Source organism: Amblyomma mixtum, chromosome 3 (assembly GCF_055824585.1).
Source record: "Amblyomma mixtum isolate Tamu chromosome 3, ASM5582458v1, whole genome shotgun sequence".
Taxonomy (NCBI): Eukaryota; Metazoa; Arthropoda; class Arachnida; order Ixodida; family Ixodidae; genus Amblyomma; species Amblyomma mixtum.
The window spans coordinates 10335863-10354510 of record NC_143014.1 but is presented as its reverse complement, the minus strand read 5'-3'; the positions used below and the strand labels follow the sequence as shown (position 1 = coordinate 10354510).

General features: G+C 45.1%; 1 protein-coding gene across 1 annotated transcript in view; it reads right to left on the bottom strand.

The window, feature by feature from the left end:
* kn (EBF transcription factor knot) overlaps positions 1 to 18648 on the bottom strand; it is a 399411-nt gene that overhangs the window by 66541 nt on the left and 314222 nt on the right. The window contains exon 13 of the mRNA XM_089578123.1: positions 16890 to 17058. Coding sequence (XP_089434249.1) covers positions 16890 to 17058 — 169 coding nt within the window. The remainder of the gene's footprint in view (positions 1 to 16889; positions 17059 to 18648) is intronic.

Below are 18648 nucleotides of genomic sequence, written 5' to 3'. Positions count from 1 at the left end.
AATGCCGTCGCCGCAACACCTTGTGCACGCCAAGCCGTTGCGGAAGCACAACTAAAACTAGACAGATTGAGTTATGCGTCCTCAAAAGCTTAGCGTACGCAAGGTGCTTGCGGCAACGGTATTGCGTATGCGAAAAACACTAGCGCGAGCCCTGTTCCTTACGTGCAGCCTTTGTCGAAAGTTTATAGCCTAAAATGTTTGGTTCTTAGCCACACCGTGTGGCTTTTGGTGCCCCCAGCATTCTACCCTTACAAAACCTTTTAAGACAGTCTATAGACTGTCCATTGATTTTATAAACTCTATAGACTCTCTGTAGACAAATCCTAGAGAACAGTCTAAAGGCAATACAAATGCTATAGACAGTATATAGAGAATCTATAGATTTATCACCATATACTTGTAGTAGACTTTCGTCTAAGTCTGTAGACTATGAATATTGAAAAGGAAATATCTATACGAAGGCCATAAAGAATATAAGAAGTCTACAGACTGTCCAGAGGCCGTTTTTATATGGGGCAAAGCTCCTGAATATACGATCTCTGGCCCTGCACCCTCCAGGGTTTCCACTAACGCTACTCCCTAGGCTCCAAACATTTGATTAAGGATTTACACACGCGAGCCGGCGCAGTTTGTGCTGAGGCCGTTCGTTGTGGATGCGGACAAAACGACGGCTCGTTGCCCGCCCGCTTCAGACACACTTCAGTTCAGTGTTCAGTGCATTTATTTCAGTCATGTACAATGGCTGAGGAGAAAGGAAAAAAAGCCGCGCACGCAGCTTGACAAAGCTCCCATCTCCCGTAGCGGCTTGGCACGGCGATGACAGACAGCAGTAAAACAATAACAAGAGAATGCATGAAATAACAAATATGTACAATATTTTCATAACAGATCACCAGAATAGTCTCGGTACTGTTACACACACGCAAATGATAGTTTAATCACAGCACATGGATACTTTGTTTATTTTACAGTTGGATATGATTCATTTTTTTGTAAGAACATATTTCTGACAGCGTTATATGAAACGGAAAGAATGGATTGATTAGTGAAAGTGTTTCTATTAGGGAAAGATGGCAACACATACCTGAGAGTTTGAAAACCGTAATTTGTGCGTGGACAAGGTACATACCAATATTCGTAGTGTCTTGTGTTGTGAACAGCGGTTTTTTTCCCGTAGATTCGCAAGGTCAGCAAAAAATGAGGTGTTACTATGTACCTGAGATTTGTACTGCTGAATTACACGGTACTGATGAATAACCCTTGCATCCATAATGCGGTATTTTGCAAATAGAGCACTCGTATGTGCTAAGTATGTGGCATCCGCAATTGCTCTGACTGCATTTTTTTTGTAATGTCAAAACCTTCTGAATATTAGTTTGCGTCGTTGTACCCCAAACCAAATGACAATATTTAACATGAGAGTCAAAGAGGGCATGGTAAATAACAAGTTTTGTCCTAGTAGGTATCATGCACTTTAACCTTCTGAGTATGCCAACAACGCGAGCTAGCTTACTCTCCATTTGCTCGATGTGGTAGTCCCATAACATAAATTCATTGAAGTGAACGCCAAGTGTTTTTACAACATTAGTTATTTCTATCACATTACCGCCCAATACTAAATCTGTATGTACAGCCCATTTGACGTTTTTAGCTCTAAAAAATATCGCCTTTGTTTTCCGTGTGTTTATTAGTAGGGAATTTTTTTCAGACCATGAGTTAAGTTTGCCCAACACGGTGTTAGCCTTTTCTACTATATCATTCGCGTTGGTGCCGGACAGAAATAAAGTAGTGTCGGCAGCGTAAATTACGTATTCTGTTTCGGAGTCAATCTGTACTAAATCATTAATATATACATTAAATAATAAGGGACCAAGGATACTTCCTTGAGGTACACCATGCTTTATTTTATTATAAGTAGAGCGATGATTATCTATAGAAACGTACTGATATCGGTCAGTTAAATAGCTGGTGATAAGCGATAGTGCCTTGTTCCGGACACCGTATGCAAAAAGTTTAAGAAGAAGAGTTTCGTGATAAATCCTATCGAAGGCTTTGGAGAAGTCTATGTATATTCCAAGGGTTATTTGTTTACATTCAATGTTATTTAAGATTATTTCTTTTTGCTTCAGGAGAGCCATTTCAGTAGAGGACTTAGGTCTAAATCCAAACTGTCTTGGAGTTATCACGCTGCATTTTTCAAGAAAATTGGAAAGTCGTAAATGTATTGTTTTTTCGAAGCCCTTAGAAAAAATAGGCGATATAGACACTGGTCTATAATTACCAAGATCGTTTTTCGAACCACCTTTATAAAGAACAACTACTTTTGCTATTTTCATGTCCGAAGGGAAAATGCCGGTAGTCAAAGGCAAGTTATAAATATAAGTTAAAATTGGGCAGATAATGTTCAAGACGTACATAACAGGTTTCATTTTCAGTCCAAAAGCATCTTCACTGTTTGTATTGTTCATGCCTTTATATATGTTAAGCACCTCATTTTCGTCACAACGTGTTATAAAAATACTGTTACTTGTATGATTCGTAATGTAATCCAATGCCATATTGTTGTGTTCACTATCAACAAGTCCACTGAAATAGCTATTAAACTTATTTGCGAGTGCGAGTCCGCTATAACTAATGCCTTCCATTGTAATAGTGTCAATTGTATTTGTAGAGTTAGGGTTCAAGACTCGATTCAACCTTCAACCTTCAATGATTCAACCGCCGTCATAGCTCGCTCTAAATGGTTTCTTTCATGCGCAGCTTTGATTTTGCGCATTCTCACCCCAACTTAGTTATAAAGGTTAGAAACAGTGATCGTTTTCAATATGAATTGGCGATTTTCTTTCTTTTTAGCCTAAGTATCTATGGTATGCCATAGAGTTTAAAAATTACCTAGAGGGAAACGTGGCGCTACCGTCTAAACCAGTTTCTTTAAGAACACTTCAGTGAACAAAGGGATGCCGGGAAGATGAGGTTTCGTACCTGGCTTGGCTAGCATTAGGCCGAAAACGTGGATTCTGCCTCGGTATCGATGTGTGCGCTGCGAGGCTGTCTGTTGTGCGCACACAAATTGAATTATAGCGCCTTTTGAGTTCTTCAACCAATTTAACGCAAACGAAAGTTCGGTATAAGGCTCGTGTGGAAAGTTGCGTAGCATTTCTTCGATGTCGTGCCTCGAGAAGCATGGTATTATTGGAAATGGCGGCAGGACGGACGGCTACCTGAGGTTTACAGATTGCTGCCCTTTCCGGATGCGCGTGGCATGGAAATGGCACGTCTTCGTTTCAGCAGTCGCCAACCGCGCTGTGCTACGGTGAGTGCCGATCCGTCAAGAGTCGCTACGTTTACGCCGTCACTGGACTGCTGCCCTGTGTTCCCCACGGGAATGCGAAGAACGCCACCTCGTCCTCTGGCAAACGATCTACCTGAGATGCAGCGCATCTCCCGGGACCGCAGCGTAATGTTAGTGCTTAAACCGGGATAAGAGGCCACCGCCCTGCTTTAGTGGGTCTGGCGGCAGCATGGACGGCTGCCTGAGGTTTTTCTGCTTCGCTTTACAGGTGGGTAAATTTCACAGCTGTAAATGCTACCGAAGCGATGGTCGGTTTTTACTGCTGTTGCGAGACCCCACTGTGTTCCTTGTGCTTGCTGAAAATAGTTGTGCTTGGTTAGCAGGGATTAATGAAAGTCTGCTGCTTCTTTCTGGGGATGTCGAGGCCAACCTGGGACCTACCCCGGAGCCCCATGTTGAGTACAGATGAGCAAAAATGCTGGGCTGAATTACTGGCTGGTCAAGCCCACATTAACCAAGAACTCACGGCCCTCGCTGCTAAGATCGCCTGGTTTGATGATCTTTTGACAAAACTAGAGGCGGATTCTGCCGTTATTAAAGACGTTACTTTGCGTGTTGAAGAACTAGGAAAAACTGCGTGTGGCGTAAAGGATATTATGCTCAGCATTGATAGAAATAATGATAATCTTAAAGAATCGGTCCCGCAGAAACAACCTAATCATAGACGGCTTGGCTGAACTGCCAGACGAGACACCTGGCAGGCTACTAGAATCAGTAACGCACCTGCTGACCACACAGCTAAGCGCCACGTGTAATAGTATCGAGCATTAGCATCGACTAGGCATTAAAAGAGCTGGAAAAGTGAGGCCTGTGATTTTCAAGTTGTTAGACTTTCGAACAAAGTCTGCTATAATGCGCAACGTTAGCAAGCTAAAAGGATCCACGGAATACATAACGGAGGACTATTCGGCGCACGTCCGTTTTGTGAGTAAATTACTGTGGGAAAATTCCACTGAACTTAGGAAGAACGCCAGCAAGTCTCGTCTACAGTTTGATCATCTTCTTAACGACTATGCTAGGTACTCCAGGGATGATGCTAAAAAGTCTCTCGTTGAAGCGCCCGTCAGTAAAATTACTCAAAACAATGCTTTACTTCCACTGAAACAAAATCTAACACTTTTGAACATTTATGTCCGCAGTTTGGTTAATAAGTGTGTTAATTTTAATTGTCTTGTAGAATTCCATGAGCCGACAGCGATATGTGTGACTGAAACTTGGTTGAACGATTCAATTTTCGACAAAGTATTCTTGCCCCCCGGTTACTCGGTTATTACAAAAAATAGGCTCTCTGGTCGCGTTGGGGCTGTGGGGCTTTTTATCAAAAATGGCATCGACAACGTGACACTGCCTGAACTCCATGAAGCAGAGTCAGTCTGGTGCAAGATCAGGCTAAGCAATTTGACTGTAGGAATTAGTGCTGTATGGCGGCGACCAGATGACGATGGCAATTCCATTTTGGCTGTCACTGACTATACCCAGAATCACAGACTTCATGACGGTAAACTGATTCTCTGTGGGGATTTCAACGCACCTCACATCAACTGGAATTCCTTGATCGCAACTGGCCGCGATAAGGCTCTCTGTAATACATTTATTGAATTGGATGTTTTATTTGGTTTAACTGAAGTTGTTGACAGCGCCATTAGACAGTGCTCCATCCTGGATCTTGTCTTTGTCACACCAGATTTGATGCGTGAAGATTTTAACTGTGAAGTTGTAGAGGGCCTGTCCGGCCATAATGCAGTCTTTGTTAATTTTTCTTTTGGGTGCGATCCTAAAAAGCCAGTATAGAAAGTTGTCGCACATTTTTCGAATGCTGCCGACGATGCCGTTCTTTCTATGCTTCCGGGTTGCTTTGAGAATTTTCTCTTTTCTGTCAATGTTTGCGGAGTGGACGTGTTAGTTGAAAGTTTTTACGCGAATGTGTCTTAGTGCATATCAAAGTTTGTGCCGAGCAAGTGTGCGAAACGCAGTCCTAGATATCCATGGCATACCAGAGAGATATTACAGCTAGTTCGTCGCATAAGCGATGTCGTCGCCGATGCCGGTCAATGAAGAATAACCAAGATTTACTGCTGTGCACATTGAAGGCATAACTTAAAGCAAAGATGCATGAAGCTAGAGACTCCTATAACAACAATACTTTGTCTATTTTTATTAAAGAGAACCGATCTAAATTTCGAAAGACTTCTCCCAACTCGTGTTTCTTGATCATTGAATAAGAACCCTGCTACACTCAAAAGATCTCGGAAGCATTCAGTAGGCATTTTAAATATGTTTTTTGCATTGATTGATCCTCCCTTTGTATCCAGTTTTACGCCACCACCGTTCCCGAATACTGAAATATCCTGTTCTGGAATTCCTGACCTCTTAGTGTAGATGCCACCAAGAAGTCCTGGCCCGGATAGCATTCCCAGCATGTTTTTAAAAACGTATTCAGAATTGTGCGCACGTTATTTCAAAATTATATTTCAGAAATCACTCGACTCCATAACAGTCCAACGAATTTGGAAGGTCGCTAATATTGTTGCAATCCACAAGTCATGCAACGAGCAAATTATTTCCAACTACAGACCGATTTCATTGATATCCACCTACTCTAGACTTCTGGAACACATTATCCATAAGCATATTATTCAGCACTTAACCAGTGACGACACCCTTTCAAAGCATCAGCATGGTTTCCGTACCGATTTCTCTACTGCTACTAAGTTAATGGAATTCACGCACGATATTGCCTCATCACTTAACAATCGCGAACAGGTCGATGCCATTTTTATTGACTCTTCTAAAACTGTCGATAAGGTCTCCCATAAAAAAAGTTCTCTCCAAACTTCGCACTTTTCTTACAGGCTCCTATGTGGACCAATTACTCGGAAGGATTATACATTACTTACACCTCAAGACTGAATTTGTTAGCTATAATCAAGAACAGTCATCACCAGTTCACATTTCATCGGGCGTTTACAGGGATCCATTCTGGGCCCCTTTTGTTTATAATATACATCAGTGATGTCATCCACGTTATTTCCAATACTCCCATTAAGCTTTGTACGCCAACGATTGTGTTCTGTATTCAAATTTTTATAGTTTTAATGACAAGGTTGTACTAAACGATGTGTTTTACTCCTTTTATGACTGGATCAAAACTTGGCAAATGGAGATCAACGTTCAGAAAATGGTGTCAGTGACCTTTATGAATAAAAAACAACCCTTGCCATTTCACTACCGGGATGAGGAATACATATTAGAAACGTCCACGAATTCAGGTACCTTGGCGCGGTATTCTCCCCTAACCTGAAATGGCATAAGCATATTGGTACTATATGCGCAAAATCATTGCAAAAGATACGCTACCCAAAAAGAACTTTAAAAGCCGGAAATAAAGAATGCAAACTAAAACCTTATGTATCCCTGGTCAGGCCTCTCATTGAATACGCGTCAATCGTGTGGTAACCTGATCTAGTGCATGACAAATATAAACTTTGGTCGGTATAGAAAAAAGCAATCAGATTCATTGTTAACCGCTGTCATCGCAACTTTTCCCCTTCAAATCATTAACATGTGTTATCACAGAATTCTCTCGAGCATCAACGGAAGTGTGACCGGCTCATCATGCTACACAAAATTGTGCACAAGTCCGTTTCTTTAGCTGCCCTCATTCATTCACCATTAATTCTGCATGTGTGAACCACCGGGCCAATGCTATGAACGTTACACCATTAAGGTCTTCGCTTGATTGCCATAAATTTTCTTTTTTTTTCCCGCACACAAGTGAGATGTCGAATAAACCTGATGGTTCGTTGCTACAGCTACCACCTGAGCAGTTTTTGAAACAAGTGGCCACTTATGTATTTTGACTTTTATTTCTATGCAACCACTCCTGCAATATCTGATACCGAGAAAAAACCAGTCACACAAGACGACGGACAAGAAGAGTGTACACACCACAACGACTGTCCGTCGTTCTTGTCCGTCGTCTTGTGTGACTGGTTTTTTCTCCGTTTACAATGTACCAACTGGCCCGCATTTCAACCCTTCTGATACCGAGACAGCAGTGTGCAAATAAATAAATAAACCACTTATTCGGCACGACACTATCCACGCAAAATATGAAACCTCATCTTCCCGGCATGCCTTTGGCGGGTTAAGTGCTGCGCCGCCAGCTTACCCGCTTGGTATGTACAAGAAATTTAATGCGGAGGAGACTGCCACGATAACTGTGGCACTGGGCAGAGCAGTTCTCCAACGGTTCAGAATAGTTGTCACGCGCTCAACCGCGCGCATGCGAAAAAAAGAATAAAAACGATCAACATAAAAACCAATAGGTTGCATGTAATAGCGAATTTGTCGTAACGCTTCGTGTTCACCAATACGTAAAACTATCGATTACAGATTTGAAAATTTTGCATACCCATTGTAAAGACACAGCTTGTAAAACCTATATAAAATATACCTATATGTAAATCTATATAGCCTACAAACAATACAGGCTATGAGACCCGAGGAGTTTTCACTCCAGCTTCGTGCCGGCATGCGTTTAATTCGTTCATTTGCTCGCTGAAAGTAGTGTTTTATTGCATTAGGTAGCGCCGTTAATAATGCAGCCAAATAATTTCCTCCGTAACGCAGCTGAGAAGCTTTGGATTGCCTCATTACATGACGCCGCAATGTGGCGTTTCTAGCGCCTTTCGCGCGCCGCGCTTGCCACGCTCAACTAATACCCGTGCCGATTTAATGATATTAAGGCTTATTGTGTTAAGCATTACAGCCGTTCGCGCGGTGCCACACACTGAAATTTATTGACATCAGCCTTGCGATCCTCTTAGTTAACTACAACGCATTTGCCCGAGCAATGTGTACAATATGTACTCTGCTCTCCCACTCCAAACGCTGAAAAGCGAGCAACTTTTTTAGTAACAACTTCTTATACATTAGTAAACGCTTTATTCATGACTTTCAGTCAAATGACGCACCTGCACTGCCTTTTAGATGCGAAGGGGGTCATTTTTAGCTTGCCTTCTGAAAAATACTGTCGGCTTTTGTGCTCACACGCGAGTTTGTGGACACTTTTTTCAGTTGTCAGGAAAAAACAGTCGCATTTTCGGCAAAATAATTTTCATATTACATTTCAACAAGCTTCTCGAGATCTGCTTATTATTACTGTTAATATTAAGCTAAAATTTCTGACTGCCTAGCAAGCATTATCGTCTTCCTGACTTTTATGTAATGAGATTGAATCTCGACATATAGCGCTAGCTCTGAATATAATGGCATTAACAAACCTACGGCCTGAGGCATTTACTGTCATTTCTTGTGCGCGCGTAGAACGGGTACAAGACTGTCATCCACGTCGCATGTGGTCGGTGCGAGATTCCATCCCTATGCTTCCCGGTACTCGCCGGTGATACAATGAATATAAGCTCTGCCCTAGTCTAGTGCTCAGGTTCTTTGTTTCCGAAAGACAATCTCCACAAAAATTTCTTCACGTTCAACAGGTGAAATGAGCATGTTTAAAAAATACAGAAATCGGTTAACGAAAAGCTACATCTGGCACACAGGCAATGATACTCGACCTTGCTTGAAATGAAAAGAAGGTCGCCACAATTTGTTGTGGTCCAGATTAAATGTACAACTGGAGGATGAAAAAGCACAGCTTGCTCCACGAAACTTACAGGTCGACGAGAAGTACTATCTGCAAGAAAGCTGGCAGATGCCTTCAAAAACTTTTTACGACCCTCGCTCATACGAGCCCGTCACTTGATCGCAATACTTGCAATAATTTTCGCCATAACAGTGCAGTGTTCTCTAAATCAGTTACGACTGCACAAGTTGTATTAGTCATACCAAACCTTACTAAGTGATAGCTGTGACACTTACGGCTTTCAAGGAAAGCCTGTGAAACATAGCAGTTATTGCGCCTGTTCTTGCAGATATATTTAACTTAGGCTTCACTCCGGATGCATTTCCTGACAAAAGCAAATAGCCAAAGTAAAGGTTCAGTACAAAAAGAGTGGCTGCAATGAGTTCGGAAATTACAGACCACTGCCTATACTTCCGTTCTTCTCGAAAGCATTAAAAAAATTCTCTTATACAGGGTTGTGTGACTTTATCGATAACATAATCTTTTGTTCCCAAATCAATTTAGGGTTTGCAAAAACAGATTTCCCAGTTAGCACTATAGTTGCATAAAAGAATGCATTCCAGCGAAGTTTGAAAAAAAAAACCCCTTAGTTATTGGTGTTTTTGAGGACTTCTCAAAGGCATTTTATTTATTGAACCCCAACATACTCCTAAAAGCGCACGGTATTCGTGGACAGGCCCAAAAGTTCTGAAATCATATCCATCAGAGAAAACAGATTATTTATGTCGGCAACAAAATCTGATCTAAAAGTTGTTATTGCTGGCGTTCCACGGGTAAGTATATTGAGCAAGGTATGATGCTGGGCGAGTTGGTAGAGCATTCTTTTGAAACTCAGCGATGGCGGACAACGGACGAGAATGAAGGCACACAGAAGACACACACAATGCGCTGTTACTCTTTAATATGTATTCGAATGGTATTTGCAATATTAATACCCCCTCGCAAATTTATTCTCCCTTCTGATGACACTAACATCTTATTTACTGTAAATTATATCGATGTCCTTGTACAGCAATGCAATTAGACTAACACTGCGCTACAAAAGTGGTCCGATCCCAAATTTATGCGTATAAATGACAAGAACACACAAGCTGTTATATTCCCTCTTAGAAATCAGCCACTTCCCCCTTTTTGTCGGCATTAAACAAAATTCGTGATGTATGGACGTAGTTCAAGAATTTAAATCCCTAAGAGTAGTTTTTTTCTTCCAGTATGTCTTGGGAACAACGCGGGGATCATATCGCAATGAAACTACCTAAAATAACACAGAAACGTAGGTCTTTTTGTACACGTCCTTCCAAAATCGAGAAAATTACCGCTCTATAAACACCTTTTTTACTGCCTTCATCACATTTACACTGTCTCCTGGGGCTCACTAAGTGCACACCTTTTTCTGCAAAGTGGAGTGATAAAAATACAGAACTTGTATAAATACCACCTGAGTGTCTGGATTAAGCTTGAAACAGATAGAAATATAAATTATATACGTAACCTTGCTGAGTTACGTGCCCGAAAATCAAATTACACTACAAGACATGCAGAGACATGGACAGCGGCCACACATAGAAAAAATCAGATATACAGAACGTCTGCGATTCAACCTTCCTTCCTGCTTAAATGTACACGTGTTTAATAATTTTGACTCCTTCAGTTCGTCAAGCAGTGCTCTGCGTGCCATGCACGCCAGTTCTCCTTCCATTGTTTCTTGCTTCGGTTTACGCGATGTAAATAGTGTCTCAGTAATGTATATTTGTGTTTTTTTTTGTACCTGTGTACTGATGAGTCTTGGTAGTGTTATATTTCTGCTATTACACCACGCAACTCTGCTTGTTTTAAAACCCCGCGGCCAAGCAAAAGGGCTGTCCCTGCGGCTGTGTCAGCTTTTTCTGCACGATCTCTGTCTGTACATGGCAGAACTAGCGAAATTTAAAATGCTTTGGAAATGGGTATCTGACCCCCCTTTAAGCACACGAGAAAGCCTTGCGCCATGGCCAGAGGTCCCCTTGCACCATAAAAATTTATCATCTTTGTCATCATCAAACAATATTGTCGTTACCAAGGCGGGTGAAAGTGCGCTGTAACGTGAACGCATTCTGTACGCGATGCTTTTGCGGGCGGACAACTAAAACTCCCTATTATTTTAAGTGAAAGCAAGTCAAATGGCATAATACAATAGACGGCTTTACTTGAGCATCCTGTGTTGACCAACTGTGTACCAGAAATGGAGTTCCTCAATTCAATAACAACTCTATCTTCCAATTACGACGTAATGTGTGCGCTCCGAATTTTTCATAAAGACGAGTTAGGACTCGCTCACTAATGCGCCGGCAGAAAAAAGAAAAAGTGTCATCATTAAAATCACTAGCTTAGCGTGTAATACCAACCTGCCCAAAACGCTTCCTGCCGACCACTACGTAAAACCATCGATTGAATATTTGAAAACCTTCCAAATCTTTTGGAAACATACAGAATAAGGCCTGAAGGTTATGTCTCTTCTTTCGGTCCTTTCGTTTTCCTTTCAGTTCTCTGCACCCCATTCTTATCACGAGCGGTATTCCCAAGTTCCCCGGACAGTATGAGTTGATGCATCCATTCAGTTTTGACGAATTTCTGATGGCTTTGATAACATTTCGAAATCACTTGATTAGTAATGCATGATTTCGCCATTTAATTTTGAAAGTGACCGCATTCGCGGTTCTAGCATGTGCAGTATACGCACAGTGCATCGCACTTGTAAAATAAAATGTAAAATGTAAATGTAAAATGTAAAATGCCGATAACCGACGTCAGTGGCGTCGTCCCGACGGACACACCTCATGTATGCCTGAGGGGTTTCATCGCAGATCACCGCAGACCGGTCCGCGGCGCGTGTTTCGCGGTGTAGCCGCAGCGCGAACCGCCGCGGGACTGCAATCCCAGCCTGCGAAACTCGCCACGGTTTTCCATGTTTCTACCGTAAGTTGAGTCACCCACCTATGGATAACATAAGGCTGAAATTGCCGGTAACGGCAGTCAATCACAGATTGCACGGCGTCCCGTGGTGAGGCGCATTCGTAAGCTCGACCACGCGACGCCAGTGAGCGGTGCTGCAGCCGGGAGGCCGGCCGGCGGCGACGCAAAAGAAGCACGAACCGTTCAAGAGTCCCGGCGACCCGGGCAGCGGCCCCGCGGCGTACGGCCCCCCGGCTGCGGCGGCGGCGGTGCCGCTGCTGCTGTGCGGCGTCGATGCGTTCGAGCCGTAGCCCCGAGGCGACACGCTGCTGCTCTGCGAGCGGCCGTACTCTGCAAGCGGCAGCAGCCGGAGTGAGTGGCTCCCCCAGCCCAGTTTGCGCGCAGCACGCGACTACCCATCAACAAGGGCACAGACACGTTAAATTACGCTGCAGGCCCTACACGCCGGCGGACCAAGTGCATTTGGGGCGCAAGAAAAATGTTTCGCTCAACGCCGAGCTCTGGTAAATGAAAACAAAAGCCGCTCATGCATGAACGCCAGCGGTTCCAAAACCAGATACGAAAGGCAAGCATTGAAAGCGATGTCGGAAACACCAGTAAGTAACGGCACATAGCGACACATGCATGTTTTGCTCACAAATCTCAAGACCAAAGGAAAGCACTGTGCCATTTCTTCGGAACACATTTCGTGTCTGTACCCCTCTTGAAAGGCCAGAAAAAGTTGTGAAAAATAGGATGGGGATAGCCGATATGAGTACAGCTATCTGGTCTTCCATGCAGTGTGCTGGGTGTGACACCTATACTGACTGACACCTAAGGGTTCGCAACAATTTGGCCCGGCACATCAATAATCTACTATGTTGAGGTACGCACAAAAGTAGACGGAGCACGCAGTGATTTCTAGGGCGGTATGTGCATGCATGCTGCTAGAGGAGGCTGGTGTGCTTTCTGATAGAAAAATAATATTTCTTTATTTTTAGTGGAGAAGGGCTGACTGCACTTTGATCGGAGTAGTGTTCTCGGTTTACTTATGTCCGCACCTCAACAAACGTGCACTACTTCCTTCATTTTCTTGTTTTCAGTCACCCAGATTATGAATCACGTTTACTGAGGAAGGGAAGACCAAAAGCAAACTCTAATGTCTTAATACTCTGGCGCTATAATTTTTTGTAGCTTTTTGCTTGTTGTGCACGAGTGCATCTTCAGGTTATCTACAAACCGGATTTGGCACTTCGCAAACATTTTGCGGGGCAAGGATGGAATTCATTGGCATCCCGTTTGCATCGAGGCGGTGGCCGGAGCTGCCTTGCCTAGCAAATTGAAGCGTCGATTTTGCTATGCCGATTTACAGGGTCGTACCCTCGAACACAGCTCCGCGGACGGAGCGCCAGCAGCGAATCGAAGCATAGCGCGGCAGGTGGGGCTTCGTGTCGCCTGCGCAGGAGAAAACCGTGCTTGCCTTGCGCCCAATTCACTGTATGCTCACTGTGCCCGTCGGCATTGCTAGAAAGCCGCCCAATCTGAGTGAAATGTGTGTATTGTTTCGGGGCTTCGTTTATTTTACGTACCAGTGTGATTTAGGTAGAGGGCTACCGATAATTTCGAGCACCTGGAGTTAACATGCACTTCCATCGCACAGCACACGGGTTTTCCGCTCCATTGAAACGGGACCGCCGCGATCGGACGTGGATCTCCCGTCTCAGTAGTCTGGCGCCTTAACCACCACAGCGGCTAAACGTGCCTTCGCCTCTTAGTTCTGATATATGGTTGTTTACTTCGCCACGACGTTGTTCTTAACGCGCTAATGTTAAACGCCCTCTCCTATAGTCCAGCGTAGGCGCTGTGAGCAAAAAATCACGATCATGCAAACGGCAGTTGGCCGGTGGCACAGCCGAGAGCTGAGCTGTCGGCGTGCTGTGGATGTCACGAGGTCACGTGACATTGCCAATTTGGCAGGAGCTCAAGATGAGATGGAGTCCCGAGTCAGACACGCTACCCCTACAGGGCACGCAGCACGGTCGTATGACTTGGTTAAAGCGGGGCTTCCTATCTGTGGCGGGTGGTTTAAATGTGGTAGCTGAAGGAGTATGTGTGAGGCAGTAGAGGCACAAATTAAGGGATAAGCCATAAGATGTATTATAATTAGTATGAACGAAGCCGCAACACATTCTCTCTCTCTGAGGCCCCGACTAACGCGGCCTTGAGCTTATTATTTAGTTCTGGACTAGCATTTCGTTCAGTAAAACTCTTTTTTCAACGCTAGGATAGGGTCCTGTATGTGGTCGCTTGAGAATCCGACCAAACTCAGTCGTTCAGCCCGCTTAATGATACAGGTAATCACCCGCATATATAAAAAAATACATGATGTAATAAGCGCATTGTGACTTGTTTTCAAACACCGTGCAATATTGGAGATTTTCATAAATTTTGTAATGAGCTTCGAAGTCGCATTACGCAATGCGCGAGCTCCTTCGCGGTCAGGTGGCGACTCCGACCAAGAAAAGCGCGCTCGACGCCACCTCTGTGCCCACGGCATTAGCAGCTGCTCATGTAAAACATCGCAATGCCTTAGATAGGAAGCGAAGAAAATAAATCTTTGCCCTTTTACACTCGCCACTGGAAGAATGTGTTTAAATCCTAATAATGCACTGCCATGTTGGGTCAGCGGTTAAGACATCCGACTACTTTGAGCCGAGGGCGACGGCCTCGTTTCAGTGGATAGAAAACGCCAAGCGCTGGTGTGCTCAGCAATATCAGCACCCCACGTGGTCTAAATTATCGGATCCCTCTTCTTTTCTTGGGAACAAGCAAAGACAAGCTAGCCGTGATGCGACACACGCATTCAACTCAGACGAAGGGTCGCTCACTTGTGCGCGGAACCAACGACGCTCTGCAGCGAGTGACGTGCGCTCGGGCGCCTGCCGTGAGTTAGGTTCCCTTGAGAGCAAAGCAAGCGCGGTGCTCTTCTGCGCTGTAAGAGACGTCACGAAGCGCCGCCCAAAGGCCCCTGTACCGCCTCCATGCGCTGCCACGATGAGCCGTGGACGACCCTGTACATCTGGCACAGTACGCGATATCCTTACGTAACATGTGACCAGTCTGCGACATTCTAAATTTTGGCCTGTCCCAAGATTTTTTTGCCATATTTCAGAGCTATTTCTGATCATATTTATTTCGTTCTTATTTTTAAATTTTCAATCGATTTCGGGCTCTTCCCATATCTATTTTGATTTCTGTCACCATGCTGACATTACACTCAGGAACGAGCACACATGTCCAGCAAATGGCGTCGACCGCTTGTGACGAATAAGTTGTTAGTCCCCAAGCATCGCCTCTGCCTTTGTGATTAGTCCGACGCCATTGGCGGCCCTGATTTGAGGTAACTCGCCGCTTACTCGTTCTTGGGCTATGTCCGGGCATAATATTCGACCCTGCCACTTCTCACATCTTCGATCGCAGCGGAATTTGTATTCGTTAAATTTTCTTCCTCCACCTCTACTTTGTGTACGTTTCGTTTAGAGTGAACTTAGAAACAGAAGTTTTTCTGAAACCGTTGCGAATTCGAAAAATCTTCCTCTATTGGGGCTAAAACAATTGTGCCTTTGTCTGCTCATCGAAACCTGTCCGCCCCTGCAGCATCCATCAGCAGGTACGACCTGGAGCGTTACCAAACGCCTTTGAAAGCGTCATAGTGCCTGTGGCCTTCCTTCGCTCTACCCGTTATGCACGCCGCAAAAGCTGTTCGCCTATAGTTACGTCTGGATAAATAATTTTAGTCTACAAAACTGGACTTAATTCGAGCATTTGTGGAACACCTTTGGTGTGAAAAAACTGCTGAGAGGCAGTTCTGAGAGAATGGAATGATGCACTTAAGGTCGGCACGACGTTTGTCTGCGGGGTTGCTGTTGTCTTTTTCGCGGGTAAAACACAAAAGCTAGGGATGCGAAAGGCAGGAAAGCATAGCGATGTTTCGCATGCGTGATGCACCGCAGTGTTGTGAGGGAATGTAAATGCGTCTTACGGCAAGGACCTGAGCTGTAGTTGTTGCTGGGTTAGCTCTGAGAACACCGAAAGAAAAGCTCAAGTTTCAGAAAGTTACCCACACCTTGGCATGGAACTCATCAAATTGCCAGAGCGAGCGTAGTATGTTGACCGCACAGAAGCCAAGACAACACAGCGAATAAAAATGAGCGCGCTTGTCTACGGTTTCACTCTCTTTGTGGTCTTGCACCAGTTGCACTGCACCGTCCCTTTTATTTGCCGACCATGACTGCCCTTATCATGATATGTAATTATGAGGGTCTGACCAATATTGCGAAGATGTGGCCGCGGGGCTGCTTCCGAAGGTGTGCGCGTTCGTTGCTTGCTGCTGCTGAGCGCTGACGCTGCCGACGGGGCCTGGCCCTTCTCAAGTGCAGTTTACGCATTTGTTTGGGCCAGAGTGAGAAGCGTGTAAAGGAACGCGATGCACTCTAAAGACTGCAGTAATGATTTAAAAGCAACAAATAAAAAGAACTGAAAGATGAGGATGAGCGCAGACCGGAAGAAGCCAGGGTCGCCACTAGCGCTCAGCAGGAGCAGACAGGAGACTGTCCTCGATTCGTTGAGTACCAGCGTCGCGACGGCGACATGCTCCAGCCAGCGTTGCTAGGTGAGCCGAACGCTGTTTTCTGTCGCCAACGGTTATCAAAAGCCCAAGAAACACAGGAGTGGCCTAAGAACCAACGTACGTGAGGTTCCTTTGGGATGCCTATATGCATCACGCATTGCCCGTCGAACGGTCCAAGTTAATATGTGTTGAATGCGTTTAGTGAACCACACTTAACACACAGGCGCTCCAAAAGCCCCTGAGCTCCTTCCAATCAGGAGCGGTTTCTGAAAGCAGTGCAACGTGACACACATTCTGCGTCCTGTAAATACGGATTCGAGCGACACACTAACCATTCTCCTGGACGTTCACGGCCAGCTGACCGGCGGCCGCGTACGCGTTGAAGCCGGTCGACCCACCGGAGAGCGCGGGTGAGCGCGGACCTTGCAGAGACAGCTGGTTCTGGCGCGGCATGCTGTACAGCGCCTCGGCCAGATCGGCAGCCCGCTTGAGGATGATCTCCTGCAAGCCACGAGTGACGAAATGATGAGCCTCCCAGCACTTATTTCATATTAAGCTGAAAAAACCTTTTTAGTAGCTGCTCAGCCAATATCGCACGCGGATCAGCTATTCGACATTTGAGTTGTAAGCTGCTGAATTTATTGCGCAGCCGGACTTACACTGCCACCACAATAGATATTCCTAACGACGGGCCTGAATTAAGCACCTCATGTGGACAGGCACAGCGCTAGGGCACGAGTCTAAATCTACCCCTTGTCAACCCTAGGCTTCGACGAAAACCAGCACATAGCACTCTACGACGCAACGTCAAATCCTCGTGGCAACCAAGTGCCTTGGAGGCAGGAAGACAGCAAGGACACCTAGCGTTACAGATGCCCTAGCAAAAGAAGGCACCGGCAATCAACTCTTCATTGGCAACAGGGGTAGCGCCAGGGTGCCTGTACGAACGTAACCTACTGTGCGTCTTGTTAATCCTAACGAGCTATGGAAAGAAAAATGATAGGTGTAACGTTAAGAGATCGGAAGCGGGCAGAGTAGGTGAGGGAACAAACGCGGGTTAATGACATCCTAGTCGAAATTAATAGGAAGAAATGGGCTTGGGCAGGGTGTGTAATGCGAAGGCAAGATAACCGCTGGTCCTTAAGGGTAACGGAGTGGATTCCAAGAGAAAGAAAACGTAGCAAGGAGCGGCAGAAAGTCAGGCGGGCGGATGAGATTAAGAAGTTTGCGGGGATACGGTGGCCGCAACGGGCAAAGGAGAGGGTTAATTGGAGAGACATATGAGAGGCATTTACCCTGCAGTGGCAGTAGTGAGGCTGACGATGATGATGATAATGTTAACCCCAGGCAACGATCGCAACCAGCAGATAGCACCCGACGAAGCTACGTCACTTCGTTGTGACAACTGCGTGCGTTGGCGGCAAGAAAACAGGAAAGCACCTAGTGCTACGGAAGGACTACAAAGCAAGGCACAAACATGAACGCTTCAGCAGCGGCAGTGCCAGTGGACGAATCTAAATCTGCGCCTTGGTAACTCCATTCTTCAAAGGAAACAAGGACATAACAGCCGATGATGCCAACTCAACTCGTCGAGAAAACCACGTAGTTTGGCGTCAAGAAAATATCAACGACACCTAGTACTACCCAGGCCCCACAAAAATAAGCGAGCAGCCATTAACGCTCCATCACCATCAGTGGCAGCGCCAGTGCACGAACCTACTATAGCTGCTTCTTGTTAACCCAGACCTCGAAGGAAAGCAGCAGATGCAGACTGCACCCGACGTGGCCACATCAACCCCTTACGGTAACTACGTGCTTTGGCAGGAAGAAGAGGTCAAGGACACCCAGTGCTACCTAAGCCCTACAAAAGCAAGAAACAGGCCATCAACGGTTCACTGGCAACAGTGACAGCGTAAGAGGGCGAACTTAATTCTGCCTCTTGTTAACAGCAGCCTTCGAAAGAAGCGAAAAGATGACACTCACATCAAATCGTCGCGAAAACAACGTTCCTTGCCGAGATGACAGCGAAGACACAGCAAGTGCTACCGAAGTTCTACAAAAACAAGAGATCGGCTATGAACGCTTTATTAG